At 39.6% G+C, this 19,918-nt stretch overlaps 1 protein-coding gene across 5 annotated transcripts in view; it reads left to right on the forward strand.

Moving 5' to 3' along the window:
• Positions 1 to 19,918, forward strand: part of cnot1 (CCR4-NOT transcription complex, subunit 1) — a 261,162-nt gene that overhangs the window by 103,326 nt on the left and 137,918 nt on the right. For all 5 annotated transcript variants that reach the window (XM_059992493.1, XM_059992490.1, XM_059992494.1 and 2 more), the window contains 5 exons: positions 10,675 to 10,845; positions 15,073 to 15,200; positions 17,278 to 17,518; positions 18,292 to 18,411; positions 19,663 to 19,785. In XM_059992493.1, the coding sequence (XP_059848476.1) occupies positions 10,675 to 10,845; positions 15,073 to 15,200; positions 17,278 to 17,518; positions 18,292 to 18,411; positions 19,663 to 19,785 (783 nt within the window). The remainder of the gene's footprint in view (positions 1 to 10,674; positions 10,846 to 15,072; positions 15,201 to 17,277; positions 17,519 to 18,291; positions 18,412 to 19,662; positions 19,786 to 19,918) is intronic.

The following is a 19,918-nucleotide window of genomic DNA, read 5'->3' on the forward strand; positions in this document are numbered from 1 at the left end:
GCCTGACATCTCTGGGCTTTAACCAGCCTGTCAACATCAGGGAGCAGTTTCTGGGCAGTTATGATTTTCATAATGTCATTTAGATGTCTGTGTGTCAGCTGCGAGCGCAATTTGGATTTGTTAACGTTCATTATGGAGAGCGCCTGCTCACAGAGATATGTTGTCCCGAACATGCAAAGGATCTTTGAGTGAAGTCTGTTATCTTGGGGTACATCGGTCGCAGGTATTGATAGAATGAGTCCAGGCCCACAGTCTCAAATTTATATTTCAAAGCTGAGTTACACTGAATTTCAATTAGTTCCGTTTGGAGTTCCTCGGGCACATCTGATGCTGCGTTGACAGCAAATGGCGAGCAAAATAGTGAGAATTCCTTCCGGAGCTGAGTGAAGACTTGGAAACGATTCTGAAACTCACTTTTCAGCTGTGATATTTTGTCCTTGTACCTGTTCATGTATTCATTATTCCCATGAGCGACACGCACAGACTGCAAAGAGGGGAAATGAGCTGGGGTGCTCCAGGATAGTTGCATCTCCCACAGGCCTAATTTAATTTGAAAGGCACGAATGCTGTCGTAGTATTCCGTAACAAGTTTGTTGGCTTCAGTGCAGAGTGGTTATGCACAGCAGGTGATTAACTGCTGCCTATTGTATGGCTGCCGTACTGATACATAATAAATGGTCGCGAATATACTTTGTTCCCCCCAAATCACCCCTTCGTGGGCCGGATGCAGCCCGCGGGCTGGTAGTTTGTCACTCCTGGTCTAATTGAAGAGGTTGTGGTATCGGTAAGACCTCGGACAAAGTCAGGAAACAAAAAGGTTGAGCACGGTGTGACTAGTGTCCTGAGCTGCATATATTTCAGTGCAAGAAATAATGAAGGTATATGATAGCAGGCCGGTAGTTTGACACCCCTGGTCTATTGAATTCAAGTTTGACCCCCTACTTGTTTGTAGATGATTAAGTTGCATACTGGCCTTTCCACATGATATCTACCTAGGGCTTCGTTATTTTTCACCACTGAATGATGTGAATTACTGTTTAAAGCCTGTGATGTGTTCAGAAAGCAGGATTTGAGATGAGAGGATGCACAGCAGACAAGACTACTAAACCAGTAATGAGAATATCTTTTTTTTTGTATTAGTTGGACAACATGCACACTGGGAAAACTGTTTCATTTATAACCTGCAAAAATTGATGTGGGGTAAAATGCTGGCTGATTTCCAGCACATTTTGGCTAAGCATTGAAATAATAATAGTGAAGATCTGCTAGTCACTTCCTTCAGTACTCAATGTGAAACTGATTATAGTCTTCTATGATGATTGAAAGCTTGCTAAACTTTAGGAAAATTGAGATCAGCTCTCTGGTTAATCTGGCAGTTTGTCCTCCTATCTACAGCAAATATTTTCTTTTCTACTCAATTTGTTCTGGCAGCCTGAGTTTGTCATAGTAACGATGAATTGAAAGCAGTTTTCCTTTTTGTTTAATGACCTGTAGAATTTGTTTGCATAGATTCAGCATTATCTAAAACTTTGACAGTTTCTATAGATGTACAGGGGAGAGTATTCTAACGTTTTTCATTACAGCCTGGTATGGAAATGCCAGTACCCAGGAATAGAAAAATCCACAGAAAGATTCTAACCCTACTTATTTTATAATGTTTCTTTATGAATTACTTAAGATATTGAGATCCCAAAATATAACTAGTGATAGATTTTGTCTTTATTTTCCCCTCCAACCTTCAGTCATATTTGGAGTAAGTGTGTGGAATCAGATCAAGCTAATCTGAAAATAACGATTTATAAGTCTGCATTTTGGGGTGTGAAAGTGCCTTGTGTTGGTTCTTAAAAATAAAACCTTAAATGATATCAGCTATATTTTTCAATAAAACTATCGTCCATGCAGGTTCTGGAAGTTTGCAGATGATGGTAGACATAACAAGTCATGAGCAGTGATTTCTTGAAAATCCACTTTTTTATGTTTGATAATGGAAATTGGCTAATGAGGATTTCTGTTTCAGAGAGGCATCTTGGTTGTCTTTAGGATAAGGAAAATTAGACTTATTGGTATACAGGCAATCCCCAGGTTACGAATGAATTCCGTTCCTGAGTCAGTTGGATTTGTACATAAGTCAGAACAGATACATCTGGTATTATTTAGCGTCAGTCAAACGTTTGTCTTCTAGTGTATATTTTACCTTTCTATGCATATAAAGCACTTAAGAAACACATGTATTTCAATAATTAAACCACTGCATTGCTTAGTAATTGTAGCTTTCATTGGGGCAGGGCCTTTCACATGCTCCATTATTCTCACTTTATCCTTTAAAGTTGTTCCGATCGTTGATTGACTGTAGCCTAAAGCTTTTCCAATGACCGATGGCGTTGCACCTCTTTCCAATTGCTTTATTGTTTCCACTTTATTTTCAATCGCAATCGTTTCCTGTCATTGAAACAGAACACTGTGGATTTTATGTTCCATTACTGAGCAGCAGTGAACCGTCTGATTGGCCTATCAGAGTTCTCTTTAGGAACTAGTTGACTTGATCAGCATTTCTGATCTGGCTATTGTTCATGATAGCACTTAATAAAAAAAATATAAAGCAGCAGCCGCAGGCGGCAGGTCCTAAAGTCCACCTGCACTGAGACAGGTTAAATGGGACAAATGGGGATGGTCCTGACTGGAAAGGGCGGGGGTGGGGTTCAGGGTGAATCTTGCTAAGAAGTATTTAAACCAAATACAAAGTTACACACTCAACACAGTGTTAACGGCAACGACTTAAAATGATGGACAGTGTTGTGATCCAACTTAAAATGGCGGACGGCGTTCTCCTCCCTCCGTTCGTAAGTACGAGCTGTCCATAAGTCGGATGTTCGTAACTCAGGGACTGCCTGTACAATATTTATCCTAACACTTCATTGTCTGAGTTGACCTGAGTTTGAACAGACATGTATAGTGGCATGCAAAAGTTTGGGCACCCCTGGTCAAAATTTCTGTTATTGTGAACAGTTAAGTGAGTGAAAGGTGACCTGATTTCCAAAAGACATAAAGTTAAAGATGACACATTTCTTTAATATTTTAAGCAAGATTACTTTTTTATTTCGATTTTTTAGCGTTTCAAAATAACAAAAAAGGAAAAGGGCCCGAAACAAAAGTTTGGCCACCCTGCATGACCAGTACTTAGTAACACCCTCTTTGGCAAGTATCACAGCTTGTAAATGCTTTCTATAGCCAGCTAAGAGTCTCTCAATTCTTGTTTGGGGGATTTTCGCCCATTCTTCCTTGCAAAAGACTTCTAGTTCTGTGAGATTCTTGGGTTGTCTTGCATGCACTGCTCTTTTGAGGTCTATCCACAGATTTTCAATGATGTTTAAGTTGGTAGACTGTGAGGGTCATGGCAAAACTTTTAGCTTATGCCTCTTGATGTAGTCCATTGTGGATTTTGTGGATTGTTTCTATTGTAGAAGCCATCCTCTTTTCATCTTCAGCGTTTTTTAAACAGACAGTGTGATGTTTGCTTCCAGAATTTGCTGGTATTTAATTGAATTCATTCTTCCCCCTACCAGTGAAATGTACCTCGTGCAACACAAGCCCAAAGCATGATCGATCCACCCCCGTGCTTAAAAGTTGGAGAGGTGTTCTTTCCATGAAATTCTGCACCCTTTTTTCTCCAAATTTACTTTTGCTCATTGCAGCCAAAAAGTTCTATTTTAACTTCATCAGTCCACAGGACTTGTTTCCAAAATGCATCAGGCTTGTTTAAATGCCCCTTGGCAAACATCTGACATTGAATTATGTGGTGAGGATGCAGGAAAGGTTTTCTTCTGAAGACTCTTCCATGAAGGTCATATTTGTGCAGGTGTCACTGCACAGTAGAACAACGCACCACCACTCCAGAGTCTGCTAAATCTTCCTGAAGGTCTTTTGCAGTCAAACGAGGCTTTTGATTTACCTTTCTAGCAATCCTACGAGCAGTTTTCTTGGTCTTCCAGACCTCAACTTGACCTCCACTGTTCCTGTTATCTGCCATTTCTTAATTACATTACGAACTGAGGAAACAGCTACCTGAAAACGCTTTGCTATCTTCTTATAGCCTTCTCCTGCTTTGTGGGCATCATTTATTTAATTTTCAGATTGCTAGGCAGCTGCTTAGAGGAGCCCATGGCTGGTGATTGTTGGGACAAAGTTTGAGGAGTCAGGGTATTTATAAAGCTCTGAAATTCACATCACCTGGCCTTTCCTAATGATGACTGAACAAGCCATAGGCCTAACAAGCTAATTAAGGTCTGAGACCTTGGTGAAAGTTACCTGAGAGCTCAAATCTCTTGGAGTGCCCAAACTTTTCCATGGTGCTCCTTTCTTTTTTTTTTCACTCAAGTTCTACAAAACAAAAATAATACACTAATCTTGCTTAAAATGTTGAAAAGAATGTTTCATCTTTATCTTTATGACTTTTGGAAATCAGTTCATCTTCTACTCACTTAACTATTCACAGTAACAGAAATTTTGACCAGGGGTGCCCAAACTTTTGCATGGCACCGTACAAGGCTGTGGGGAAAAATGTCCGTGTATAAGTGCTGTTTCTAATCTTTAAGAGTAGATTATCAAGACCCAGGAGCATCCGGTTAATGGAGTAGAGGAGTAATTAATAGTACTTGGATATCTTTGGTTTAGTAAAATGAACCCAGCATCAGTAATAATTGATCCTTACCTTTATAATTGAAGATCAGTGATAACTTTTGGATATAGTCAGGCTGAGGACACTGGTGTTAGGGAGTTCTGCTGAAATCTCCTGGGCTAGGATAATTAATTTCTAACAATGGCAACCATTTTGGTTTTGTGTGAGATACAACTCCAAACCTAGGAGTTATATTTTCCCTTGATGCTAATTCATGTCAGTTCTGTCTGTTACAGATTTCCTTGAATGCTACTCTTATTTCCTTGAACTTTGGGATGGTCATTCTGGCCTCACCTCCAAATTCAGCTCTGATATTTAGACCAGTGCTTTGATTAGAATAGTTCTGGGCATCAGTGAGGCATATATTTGTGTCCAGGTGTGACTTAACGGCATTGTTGATGTCACTTCCCATCACTTACTGATAATTGAAAGTGAACTGATTAGGCAATAGTTAGAAAGAGCTGCAGCTCCTTAGAGACCAGGTTAGGGAACTGGAAATGCAGCTTAATGACCTTTGGTCAGGGAAAGTGAGGAGGTGATAAGGAGGTGAGGAGTTATAGACAAGTAGTCACACCAGGGCCTTGGGAGGCAGAGAAGTGGGTAACAATCAGGAGAGGGAAGGGCAAGATTCAGATACTAGAGAGAAGCCCTGTGGCTGTCTCTGTTAACAATAAGTACTCCTGTTTGAGTATTGTTTGGAGAGGGGGACTGGGGGAATGGAACAGTGGCTGTGCCTCTGGCACAAAATCTGGCCCTGTGGCTCAGAAGGGTAGGGAAAGGAAGAGGGCAGCAGTAATAGGGGACTATAGTTAGGGGGTCAAACAGGTGATTCTGTGGACACAGGAAAGAAGTACGGATGGTAGTTTGCCTCCCAGGTGCCGGGGTTCGGGATGTTTCTGATTGTGTCCATGACTTCCTGAAGTGGGAAGGTGAACAGCCAGAGGTAGTGGTACATATTGGTATCACTGACATAGGTGGGAAAAGGGAGGAGGTCCTGAAAACAGACTGCAGGGAGTTAGGAAAGAAGTTGAGAAACAGGATCTCAATGGTAGTAATCGTGCTTGTGCCGCGTGACAGTGAGAATAGGAATAGAGTGAGGTGGAGCGTTGCTGAGGGATTGGAGCCAGGAGCATGGATGCAGATTTCTGAAACATAAGGACCTCTTTTGGAGCAGGAGTGACCTGTACAAAAAGGATGGGTTGCACTTGAATCCGAGGGGGACCAATATCCTGACAGGAAGGTTTGCTAAGGTTATCGGGGAGAGTTTAAACAAGAATTGCTGGGAGGGGTTGGGAACAGTACTGAAGAGATGGAGGAAGGGGCAATTGGCTTACAAATCGCGAAAGCTTGGAGACTATGCGAGAGGGAGGATGGGGAAGGGACATGCTCAGACCAGTGGTTTGAGATGTGTCTATTTTAATGCAAGGAGTATCATGAACAAAGTGGATGAGCTTAGAGGGTGGATCAGTACTTGGAGCTATGATGATGTGGCCATTATAGAGACTTGGATGACTCAGGAGCAGGAATGGCTAAGTTAGAGTGCCAGGCTTCGGATGTTTCAGAAAGGACAGGGAGGGAGGGGAAAGAGGTGGGGGCGTGGCACTGCTGATCAGAGATAGTGTCACAGCTGTAGAAAGCTAGCAAATCATAGAAGGATTGTCTACTGAGTCTGTCGGTGGAAGTTAGGAACAAGAAGGGGTTAGTAACACGAATGGGTGTTATTTATAGACCACCTAATAGTGACAGGGACATCAAGGATCAGATGGGGAGACAGATTCTGGAATGGTGCAATAATAACAGGGTTGTCGTGGGAGATTTAAATTTCCCCCATATCTCCCTAGAGCGAGGTGTTTAGATGGAGTGGAGTTTGTTAGGTCTGTTCAGGAAGGTTTCCTGACTCAGTACAAGAGGAGAGGCTGTACTTGATCTGGTATTGGGAAATGAACCTGGTCAGGTGTCAGGACTCTCAGTGGAAGTGCATTTTGGAGATAGCGATCACAGTTCTATCTCCTTCACCAGAGCATTGGAGAGGGATAGGAACAGACAAGTTAGGAAAACGTTTAATTGGAGTAAGGGGAAATATAAAGCTATCAGGCAGGAACTTGGAAGCATAAATTGGGAACAGATGTTCCCGGGAAATGTACGGCAGAAATGTGGCAAATGTTCAGGGGATATTACGTGGTGTTCTACATAAGTATGTTCCAATGAAGCAGAAAGAGTGGTAGGGTACAGGAACCATGATGAACAAAGGCTGTTGAAAATTTAGTCAAGCCAAAAAGAAAAGCTTACGAAAGTTTCAAAAAACTAGGTAATGATAGAGATCTAGAAAATGATGAGGCTACCAGGAAGGAGCTTCAGAATGAAATTAGGAGAGACAGAAAGGGCCATGAGAAGGCCTTGGTGAGCAGGATTAAGGAAAACCCCAAGGCATTTTACAAATCTGTCAAAAGCAAGACGATAAGACAAGAGCGAATAGGACCAGTCAAGTGTGACAGTGGAAAAGTATGTATGGAATCAGAGAAGATAGCAAATACTTAATGAATACTTTGCTTCAGTATTTACTACAGAGAAGGACTTTGGTGAATGTAGGGCTGACTTGCAGTGGACTGAAAAGCTTGAGCATATAGACATTAAGAAAGAGGATGTGCTGGAGCTTTTGGAAAACATCAAGTTGGATAAGTCACTGGGACTGGACGAGATATACCCCAGGCTACTGTGGGAGGCAAGGGATGAGATTGCTGAGCTTCTGGCAATGATCTTTGCATCATCAATGGGGATGGGAGAGGTTCCAGAGGATTGGAGGGTTGCAGATGTTGTTCCTTTATTCAAGAAAGGGAGTAGAGATAGCCCAGGATATTATAGACCAGTGTGTCTTAATTCAGTGGTTGGTAAGTTAATGGAGAAGATCCAGAGAGGCAGGATTTATGAACATGATTAGGAATAGACAGCGTGGCTTTGTCAAAGGCAGGTCGTGCCTTATGAGCCAGATTGAAATTGTATTTCTTGAAGATGTGACTAAACACATTGATGAAGGTAGAGTAGTGGATGTAGTGTATATAGATTTCAGCAAGGCATTTGATAAGGTATCCTATGCAAGGCTTATTGAGAAAGTAAGGAGGCATGGGATCCAAGGGGACCTTGCTTTGTGGATCCAGAACTGGCTTGCCCACAGAAGGCAAAGAGTGGTTGTAGATGAATCGTATTTTGCATGGAGGTTGGTGACCAGTGGTGTGCCTCAGGGATCTCTTCTGAGACCTCTTTATGATTTTTATAAATGACCTGGATGAGGAAGTGGAGGAATGGGTTAGAAAATTTGCTGATGATACAAAGGTTGGGGGTGTTGTGGATAGTGTGGAGGGCTGTCAGAGGTTACAGCGGTATATTGATAGGATGCAAAACTGGGCTAAGAAGTGGCAGATGGAATTCAACCCAGGTAAGTGTGAGATGGTTCATTCTGGTAGGTCAAATATGATGGCAGAATATAGTATTAATGGCAGTGTGGAGGATCAGAGGGATCTTGGGGTCTGAGTCCATAGGGCACTCAAAGCTGCTACGCAGGTTGACTGTGGTCAGGAAGGCATATGGAACATTGGCCTTCATCAACTGTGGGATTGAGTTCAAGAGCTGAGAGGTAATGTTACATCTGTATAGAACCCTGGTAGGTCCCACTTAGAATACTGTACTCAGTTCTGGTCACCTCACTACAGGAAGGATGTGGAAACTATAGAAAGGGTGCACAGGAGATTTACAAGGATGTTGCCTGGATTGGGAAGCATGCCTTATGAGAATAGGTTGAGTGAACTTGGCCTTTTCTCCTTGGAGTGCCTAAGGATGAGAGGTGACCTGATAGAGGTGTATAAGATGGCGAGAGGCATTAATCATATGGATGGTCAGAGGCTTTTTCCCAGAGCTGAAATGGCTAACACGAGAGGACACATTTTTAAGGTGCTTGGAAGCAGGCAGAGGAAATGTCGGGTGTAAGTTTTTTTTTTACACAGAGTGGTGAGTGCGTGGAATGGGCTGCCTGAGACTGTGCTGGAGGCAGATACAGTGGGTTTTTTAAGAGACTCCTGGATAGGTACATGGAGCTTAGAAAAATGGAGGGCTGTGGGTAACCCTAGGTAATTTCTAAAGTAAATACATGTTCGGCACAGCATTGTGGGCCGAAGGGTCTGTATTGTGCTGTAGGTTTACTATGTTTCTAAATCAAAAAAGTACATTTGGAAACCTGAAAGAAAAGCAGAATGCTCTGACTACTGAGCCAGTCAGGCTGCATCAATGGAAAGAGATACAAGGTTGATGTTTGAAGTCACAGGGTTCTAACAAGTGGTCCCCAGCTCTATCTCTTTCTGACCTGCTTGGCATTTCGGTAACTAGACGGAATGGATTTGTGATCATTATTTAGTAGTATTTTCCATGGGTTGGTAGAATGACCACAACTTGATGGATGTAGAAGTTTAAAAAACTTCATCTTTGTGCATTTTGGACTTAATTTGATTTAAAACAAAATGATCACCACATTTTTGTATCTCTAGCAGCTACCAAAAGTGGAGAGACAGAGAGCTCAACAAAAAGAGACAAGCAGATAATAAACTATCGTTTGTTTAATTAACAGTAGTGTGCTCTTTCTTTTAAAACTTTACGACTATACAAACTTACTTTGAATTGGGAATAATGCAACAAAATGCAAGTTGAAACTACTATTTCTAAGGCTTGTTAAGTTTGATATTTCTATGTTGTGCAAAACCCTCCTTGGTGATTCTCCAAGCTGCACTTCACCCATCACAACCTCTCTGAAACATTGATGTTGATTTCTTAAGATTAATGTAAGTGTGAAACTGAAGTGTAAAGCTGTTGTTTTGTTTTTTATCCCCCTGTCCAATAGGTGATATTTCCAAAATGTTAAGGCAAGGAGCAGTATATATATGAAAGCCAATTCATTCTAGAAACAAGAGTCAGAAAAATTAGTTAGATCTGTTCATTGTTTATCTCACAGCTAAGGACCCACTTGGTTAAAATAATAAGAATTGTTTTCCTTGTCAGTTAAATCTTAGAATAAGAGGAAAACGCAGTTAATGATCAAACTTTAGAAGCATGATGTGCAGCTGCACACACCATTCATTACAAAGGATGAATGTAAGAGAAGAAAACATTTAAACAACACAAAGTGTATGAACTGGAAAGGTGCAGAAATTGTGTGAGAACTGAAAATTTGTTATCAATGTGCGCAAGGACTACCTTGAGATCCATATGTGTGGAAATAAGTTTTAAGTTCTTAGGCATTACAGGAATCAAAGAGTTCAAGGCATCTGGGGAAGATGTAAATAAGGGTTGTTAATGACAATGGCAGAACCTGGCAGACAGAAATTGATAAATAATGCAAACTCAATTTATAAAAAAAAGGAGACTGGTTAACATTTTTTAATTCAACGTTATCAAAGGAAGAATATTTTAAATTATGCAATGGGGTGTTTGAAATTGTTTCATTATATCCAGGTCTAGATTTTGTCCTGTACAAAACTGGAAGTCGATTAAACTATTGAATATTACTGTTTAATTGAGCTTGTAGAAGTGAGCCAAGTTGTGATCTGAACTGTAACGCATCACAGCTCTGTGTGTTTCTGTTTCTGAGTGTTTTAAGTGGGCTGCAAAAAAGGATTAAGGACAGCCAACTTGGGGAATTTTAGTGGAAATGGTATCAGAATGCAACTTATCTACATAGTATGAGAAGAATAGAAGGCTATAGAAAGATGAAATGAGAAGATATGTGCAAGGCGAAACTTACTTCCAGAAGGAGTAATGGGTACAGATTGGGAGGAAAGACTATTATATGGAAATAGATTTTCCTGGATTGCTGTTGCAGTGATTTTGAGCAGATTTATTGGGCAAAATGGCTTCCTTTTTGTTTACTGCAAGGATTCTGATTCAACAATTGCCCTTTACAGGCCATTTGAGATGTTTATTTTTTAAAATAATGGTGATTTTTTTTTCCTCCTTAGAATCCAAACCTGAATTTCAAGGAGGTAACCTATGAGCTGGATCACCCAGGATTCATCCTACGTGACAGCAAAGGCCTGCAAATAGCAGTGTATGGAATCCAGAAAGGGATGGGAATTGAAGTCTTTCCTGTTGATCTCATTTACCGGCCTTGGAAGCACGCAGAAGGACAGGTACAGTCATGGGTTGGAGTTTGCTGGGTGCTATTTAGCAAATAACAGTAGCGCTGGGAATTTTGATTTCTCAGCTAGATGTCCTCTTCATCGCCTTGCCCAGCATTTTCTGAAGATCTCTGGCTTGTTGAGACTTTGCTGTTAATTATATTCCCTCAGATCGTGACCATCCTTGTGAATATATTTGTGCTTTTCCCTACTGCATTGAACCGTAACACAAAGAGACTACAATACCACCAGAGGGGGGAAACCCTACATATTTTAGCATTGTCTGAACCATTATGCCATGTTGACTTCCCTACTGTGGAGATGGGTGCAAAATTCTGCGTTGACAGTTTTATGGAAGTGCTTCACCGACAGTTACCATCTTTAGGAGATGACGTGTGCCCCTTTATATGTAAAAAAGTTATGAAGACATTATTCTGAAGAAGATGGCAGGTTTCTCCAGTAACCTGATTGAAATTTGTCCCATAGGGCAACATCAATTATATTACCAGTTTATACCACTGAGCTAGTCATGGAGCTTGCTGTTCTGTACATACAGGTGAATGCTGCATTTTCAGCAGTAATTATAAAGTGATTTGAGATCTCATGGGGTCATGGAAGACAAAATACAAATCTTGCTCTCTAACAGTTTCTCCTTTCACGAAGGTGATTCCCAGTTCTTGGGTATATTTTACATTTAGCCTCCCTATATTTAGTCTTGGCAGTGCAGGCCTTTCATGAATGTTGTTTTCCACCCAATAAAACTGGGGTGCCACGTAGTGTAATGGTTAGCATGAAGCTAGTACAGCTTTGGTTGTCGGAGTTCAGAGTTCAATTCTGATGCTGTAAAAAAGGTTTTGTGTTCTTCCCGTGATTGTGCGAGATTCCTTTGGGTTCTCCTGTTTCCTCCCGACATTCCAAAAAAGATGTCATTGTAAACTGCCGTGTGATTAAGCGAGGGTTAAACAAGTGGGTTGCTGGGTGGTGTGGCTCATTGGGCCAGAAGAGCCTGCTCAGTGCTGTTTTTCTGAATGAATGAGTAGAAATTAGTAAGTGCAGGTAAGACCATAAGACATAGGAGCAGAATTAGGCTATTTGGCTCATTGAGTATGTTTTGCTGTACTTCACTAATTATTTTTTCCAAATACGAAGGGCACAAAAGCTGTAAACAGTTTCTTCAAAAGGAAATTGGAAATTCAACCCCTGACCTGTCCTCTCTTCCGAGCTAACCTGAATCTGATCATTATCTTAGCTCTGTCTTAATTGAACAAAAACAATTGGAGGTGATGTTGACTAATTACTGGTTTTAAAAATTATTCCATCCAAAATTTTGAATCCATTGAGCAGTGAAAATATTTCCAAAGCAATAATGTTTCAAAACCAGTCCTGATGAAGGGTCTTAGCTCAAAGGGTCAACTATTTATTCTTCTCCATAGATGCCTAACTTGTTGAGTTTCTTCAGCATTTTGTTTGTGTTGCTCAATAGCAGTTCAAGAACAGTTTAAGATTCTGTAAGTGCCAGAAATCTTGAACAAAACATACTGAATTCAACAAGTTAGGCAGCATCAGTGGAGGAGAATAAGCAGTCAATGTTTTGGGCTGAAACCCTTCATCAAGACTAGAAAGGAGGAGAAAGAGGACTGTGACGAGTGCTGTAAATATTCTGGGAGAAGTTGTTGTGGTTGTGGAGGACTACAAATACATGGATGTTCACCTCGACAACAGACTGAACTGGAAAACCAATACCAAGGCTGTTTACAAGAAGTGGATGAACAAACTATTTTCTAAGGAAGCTGAGATCCTTCAATGTGTATAGCAGGATGTTGGTGATCTCTTACCAGTCTTTTGTAGCAATTGCAGTCTTCTTTGCAGCTTTATGTTGGGTGATGCAAAAAAAATTAATAAACTCATTAAAAAGGCTGGATCTGATCTTGGCTACAACCTGGACTCTTCTGAGTTAGTGATGGAGAGTAGGTCACTAAACGAACATGATGGACAATCTGCCACTCCTTTCCATGACCTACTGAATAAGCAGCGGAGCACTCTTTCAAACCGACTCATTCAGCTCCGCTGTCACATGGATCGTTACAGAAAATGTTTCCTACCAAATGCAATAAGCATATACAACAGTTCATCTCTGTGCGACAGGAGAACACACATTATAGTACAATAATCTCTGCTTTATTATTTTGTTAATTATTATTGTAGATTGATAAATTATTGTGTATATTGTTCTGTATTATTAGTTGAGTCTGCATACTGCTAAGTGTGATTTTAAATGTTGCTGTTGTAACAAAAGAATTTCCCATTTTATTATTATTTAATAAAAGAAAGGGGTCAGAAGACAGTATAAGGTGGGTGGAGTAGAAGACGTACATGCTGTCAGGTGGTAAGTGAGACCGATCGGGGAAGGTGGGTCTGTGGGATAGGAGAGGTGAAATAAGAAGTTGGGATATGATTTAGTGATTAAGTGGAAGAGGTTAAGGGGCTGAAAAAGGTGGAATCTAATCAGAGAGGGCAGTGGACCATGGAAGAAAGAAAAGGAGGAGGGTAGAAATGGGTAGGTGAGAGGGAACTAGAGTAGGGAAATGAGGAAATGAGGGTCTGGGGTGAGAAATTACCAGACTTTAGAGAAATCGATGTTCACACCATCAGGTTGAAGGCTACACAGAGAGAATATGGAGTGTTTCTCCCCCAATCTAATGTGGCATCCATCACTAGGAGGTCTTTCCTTTTGCAGTGGATGGAGTGAAGTTCTTTGACAAAGCGGAACAAGCATTTTTCATTACTGAAACTAATGTTGCTTATTCCATTGTAAGAATAATCATAAAGAGCTAAACAGATGGAATTGGGATAATATTTTGTTTCTGCTTCAACTAAATAAGCAGTCTTCAAGCTAATATCCTCTATTAAAAATGAATGCTTCTGGAAAATTTACTGTGGTACCAATAATGGCAGATACTGGCAGACCCTTTGCAATGATATTTATAGGATTAAATACTGACATACGCAGTGAAAATTTTGTGTGCTTAAATACTCTTTAGATTTAGGTAGACACGTGAACAAGCAGGGAATAAAAGCATACAAACCACATGCAACACACACAAAGTGCTGATGGAACACAGCAGGCCAGGCAGCATCCTGATGAAGGGTCTCGGCCCGAAACGTCGACAGCGCTTCTCCCTATAGATGCTGTCTGGACTGCTGTGTTCCACCAGCATTTTGTGTGTGTTGTTTGAATTTCCAGCATCTGCAGATTTCCTCGTGTTTGCAAACCACATGCAGTCAGATGTGCTGTTTAAATTAGCATCATGGTCCACACAGACATTGTGGGCTGAAGGTTCATGTACTTATGTGTTCCTAATCTCATTTTGATTTCAAGAGTTTTGAAAGGCAGTTTAAAAGCTGTCAAATGATTTATTTAGAATAGAAGTTAACTTTTATGATGCTAATGATAACCTTATTCCAAGTAGTTTTTCTCGGCTGTGTGATAACTTGTTTCTTTTTAAATGATCATTCACAGGAGGAAGAATTTTACAAATTTTTAACCAACATTTGTATTGAATTATGAGAGCAGAAGGAAGCAAAATAGTGTTGCAGCAGCATTACAAATTTGGAAAGAAATTTAAATCCTGAAACCGATTTTGTAAAATATTTGTAAATGTTAGAAAATTGGCAGGGAATCCTAGTTTACATTCATGTTATTGACTTTGAAAATTGATAACCTGATTTCAAAAAATACATTGATGGTCTTGCTTCATTGTCCTAACTTCAATGAAACAGCTTTGCTTTCTTTCCTTGTCTGCCCTTCTGGCAAACGTTTACATGAGGCAAAAGAGAAAGTGTTCTTAAATGCTTGCTTCAAGTGCTTATAAGGTACTGTGGGTTTCTCACTGTTTGTATTTGAATTTTGAGGTGAATGAAAGAATTTAGAAAGCTGTGTATATAGAAGTACAAACAGAACTCTAAAAGCATGATTCCTATCTTTCAAGGAGAAAGTAGGAAGAGAATTGCCATGTATAGTACATTTTTATAAAAAGTATTAGAAATGAATAAAAGTTCAGTTCTGAAACCTACATCGCTTGAGGTGGCAGTGGATTGGCTTGTGAAATATGCAGCATGTCTGTGAGGTATTCTGGACATTATATATTGGGAAAGCTTTGTTTTAAAATAAATGATTAGGCAAGGTTGCTTTGTCATGGATATAATTGAAATACTAAATTTGACCCTATTTCTTTTTAGCTCTCCTTCATTCAACACTCATTAATGAACCCAGATATCTTCTGTTTTGCTGACTACCCATGTCATACTGTTGTGACAGACATTTTGAAAGCCCCCCCAGAAGATGACAACCGGGAAATTGCTACATGGTATGTACCTCTCAGAAGTTGTTTTCACATAAGTGATTCCACACAGAGCTGCAAAAGTTCAGTGTTTATATAAATGGGCCGTGTGTTAAAAGTAGTGCATTGGAACAATTTTGGAAAACATACCTGACTCCAATGTTTACATAACTTTAATGTTTTTATCTGTTTCTGACTCTATAGTTAAGGTTTACTGTATCATTTTATAGGTTTGCAGAATGTTATTGCAAAGAGGCAATTCAGGCCACCATGTGCACGCTGTCTAAAATTGCTATTTTAGTTAGTATTTTCCAGCTCTCGATAGATCATTGTTCTTCAGATGCTCATTCGTTTACTTTGTAAATAAGGATTTCTGAGTCTGCCACGTAGTGTTTCAGAATGACATTTTTTTTTCCTTTTTCAATCTTTATTATTATTATTATCAACATAATAAAATTGATACATAGATAATGGGATTACAAACATACACATTTCAACTGAACATGAAAGAATACATAAGCAATAGTTACAGTATAAATGAGTATTCCCAAATCATGGACAATACAAGTAATCAATAAACAAGACAAACCTAGGTATATCATAATATATATATTAAAAAAAAACAGAAAAAAGAAAAAAAAAATTATGCAAAAAAAACCTAATCTAACAATCTAATAACTAATAAGAAAAAAAACAAAAAAAAGGAAAAAGAAAAAATGAAAAAAAAGGGCTGTTTATAATATCAAACAAAAATACAAAATCATCAGTGTCGTCAACACCAATCCTCACAACGTATGTAAAATTGAAACTGGAAAAACAAATAGGCTTGGTCATCATATGAAAATATTGAATAAATGGTCTCCATATCTTTTCAAATTTAATAGAAGCATCAAATACAACACTTCTAATTTTTTCTAAATTTAGACATAACATAGTTTGAGAAAACCAATGAAATACAGTAGGAGGATTAATTTCTTTCCAATTCAACAAATAGATCTTCTGGCCATTAATGTAAGAAATGCAATCATTCGACAAGCAGAAGAGGACAAATGGACTGAGTCCATCATTGGTAAACCAAAAATTGCAGTAATAGGTTGAGGTTGTAAATCAATGTTCAATACCGTGGAAATAATATCAAAAATGCCTTTCCAATACTTTTTCAAAAGCGAACAAGACCAGAACATATGAGTTAAAGATGCTATCTCGGAGTGACATCTGTCACAAATAGGATTTATATAGGAATAAAAATGAGCCAATTTATCCTTGGACGTATGAGCCCTATGCACAACTTTAAACTGTATTAATGAGTGTTTAGCACATATAGATGATGTATTAACTAATTGAAGAATTTTATCCCAATTCTCAATAGGGGTAGTAAGGTTAAGTTCTTTTCCCAATCATTTTTAATCTTATAGAAGGGCTCTTCCCCATTCCCCAAGCCCTTTTCTCTCTCTCTCTCTCACCTTATCTTCTTGCCTCCTTCTGATGCTACTCCCCCTTTCTTTCTTCCATGGCATTCTGTCCTCTCATCAGATTCCTCATTCTCCAGCCCTGTATCTCTTTCACCAACTTCCCAGCTCATTACTTCACCAACAGCCCCCCTCCCCAGTTACACCTATCACCCTGTGTTTCTTCCTCCCGTCCCCCCAGCTTTTAGCTCTGACTCCTCATCGTTTTTTTTTTCTCTAGTCCTGCTGAAGGGTTTCGGCCCTAAACATTGACTGTACTCTTTTCCATAGATTCTGTCTGGCCTGCTGAGTTCCTCCAGCATTTTGTGTGTGTTGCTTGGATTTCCAGCATCTGCAGATTTTCTCTCCTTTGTAAGAGATGGGTTGAATGGCTTTGATTGTGTGGCAGTTTCTGAGATTGTTATTGAAGAGAATAAATGTGGATCAGAAGTATTTGTTCATTATTCATAATCGTTATGTTGCCTAAATACTTTTTAGAATCTACTTATTGATCATTAAGTGTGCAAATCTGATGACTAAAACGGACATGATATTTGAAGCATTCTTTTCAGGGGAATCCACTGTTCACCCCACTGTTTCTGATTTGAATGCTTGACTTGTGTTTTATTGCTAACTCAGTTTTATCCTTGATGCAGGAAAAGCTTAGACCTCATTGAGACCTTGCTGCGTCTTTCAGAGTTGGGACAATATGAGCAGGTCAAGCAGCTCTTTAATTTTCCTATCAAACACTGTCCGGATATGTTGGTACTGGCTTTACTCCAGATCAACCCAACCTGGCACACTCTGCGCCATGAACTGATCTCCACACTGATGCCAATTTTCCTGGGTAATCATCCAAATTCTGCCATTATCTTGCACTACGCATGGCACGGACAGGTAGGCTTTAAATTTTTTTTACTTTGGGGAATCTGGCTTAGGGGTCGTTTTCCTTGCTCAAAGGATTTCTTGGAATTTTTGTGAAATGTCAGCTGTTCAACTAGTACGTGATTACTTAATTCATTGACTAGAGCAGTTGTAAAAGATTCTTTCTAACTAGAATTAATGTAATAGTTTTATTTAATGTGTTGTGCAGAAGACTAACTTATGCAAATACACAGATATAGTTAATGTCATTCTATGCTATTACTCATAGTACATCCTTGGCATCAAGCAGCAGGGTAAAAGTGTCAACATGAAGGTCATCATTAAATCCAACCTGCTACATTCTTGAATATATATTTTTTAATGTATTTGCTTTCATTTGACCATCTCTGCAGGATGGTAGATGTGAACATCTTGAAAGGCCAAATTGCAAGTGGGGAGAAGAGAGTATCATGGTGAAAAATGGCCACAAATCCAGTATATAAAAGTAGTATGACATGCAAGTCTAATATTGATATACGAGAAAGTGCACCGCCTGTCTGTAGATTACTTGTAGACTACAGCGCACTGTTACTCACTGTTGAACGGATGCCAACCAAAACTATTCTGTGATAGTGGGAAGGAATGAAACCTGATGTTCTTCGGGGGACCTCTTAGATTTAACCTCAGCGTGGTGAAATTGGAATTTTTAACAGTGCCTTTGTAACCAAGAAAAATATTGTAACTTTTAAAGCTTTCATTTAATAGCATGTGAGGTATCTCATAGTGAGTTTTCTTGCACCTTATAGGGTCAATCTCCCTCAATCCGACAATTGATCATGCACGCGATGGCAGAGTGGTACATGCGTGGGGAGCAGTATGATCAGGCTAAGCTCTCTCGCATTCTAGATGTAGCTCAAGACTTGAAGGTAAGAACAAGCACCAACTCTCAATATGTTCATTAACAGACTTGTTCAGTACGTTGGTGATATGTCTAGACATGAGCCTGTGACCTGTTTTTGTTATACTAAGCCTGTTCAGATACATTATATTTCTGTTTTATGCATGCTGTCTGTTCAAATTTTGAGTGGGTGAGATATCTGTCATAGATGGGCTTGACGTGATCAGCTTACCAAGGTGCGTTTATGAGAGAGAGCGTAAAAGCAATGCTGACATTGTAAGATGCCAAAAACACCACAGTAATTGGAAAGTAAGGAAACAGCTGGGAATCTGAAATTAAAACCAATGTTTAGTTGTAGTCCTGCACTGTTTTATTCGTTCTCTTTCATTCTCTTCTATTCGCATCTGCAACAAATAGGGCAACTTCTGTGTCATGCAGTTTTTTTTGTCATTACCATTTCATAGGCACTTTACACTAAAACAACAGGTCAGGTACAGGGTGACCTGCTACAAGTAACTTGCTCAACTGATATATCTTTCCACCATTACAAGGCAATAGATGGACTTTGCTCCAATTGTCTAGATGAATATGGCACCAACCACACAAGCATTTCTGTTTGATTGGCACTCCATCACCACACCTAACTTAAAAATCTCTCCATGCAGCTCATACATGATGCACTGTAGCAGCCTGCAGGGCCTTTTCCACATCTCTCAAACCCATAAGCTTTACCAGGCACAATATGGGAAGTGGGCGAATGAGAAAGCTGCCACTTGTAAATTCCCCTCCAAGTAGAATACGGTTGTGTCACCTTCATGCAGAATTAGGGGTTGGAACAAAAAGTACATACCTGGGAGTGCTGAGCAAACTTATTTGCTCAGTCGCCCATTCACTGAGTTAGTGAGGCTGGCTTTTCCCATGCCTACTGACACATGTTTCTGTGATTCTCATTAATTTTTTTTGTCCATTTCTGATATGGGGATAATTTTTAGTGGTTCTTGGGCCTGGAACTCTTATCATAACCTGGGGAATGAGAGTTTCTGCCAGGGCAGAGGCAGGTGTGTGGTTATAATACTTGATTGGTCATGATCTCTTGAATGGTGAAAGAAGTGAATGGATAAATACTTGTAGAGTTGTGACTCAAGCATGCCAAAATGTAACTCCATCAGATTTATGTTTAGCCGCTCTTTATAAAACTGTTGATTTGTGTCTGAAGGAGTTTGAAAGTTTGAGTTTGGAGCTGATTTAGATTGTGATTGAATGTCCCTCTTCTGTACAGGCCTTGTCTATGCTGCTAAATGGTACTCCGTTTGCCTTTGTTATTGACCTTGCTGCACTTGCATCTCGCCGAGAATACCTCAAACTTGATAAATGGTTGACTGATAAAATTCGTGAGCATGGGGTAAAGTATCATTGTTAAACTTAACAGTTTTAATGTCAAACTATTCAATCTGAAGTTATACTGTGAATACAGCAATCTTTATTAAATTCTAATTTGTGTATGGACTTTAATGCAAGATTAAATATGCAATGAA

The sequence above is a fragment of the Hypanus sabinus genome, chromosome 17, assembly GCF_030144855.1.
Source record: "Hypanus sabinus isolate sHypSab1 chromosome 17, sHypSab1.hap1, whole genome shotgun sequence".
Taxonomy (NCBI): domain Eukaryota; kingdom Metazoa; phylum Chordata; class Chondrichthyes; order Myliobatiformes; family Dasyatidae; genus Hypanus; species Hypanus sabinus.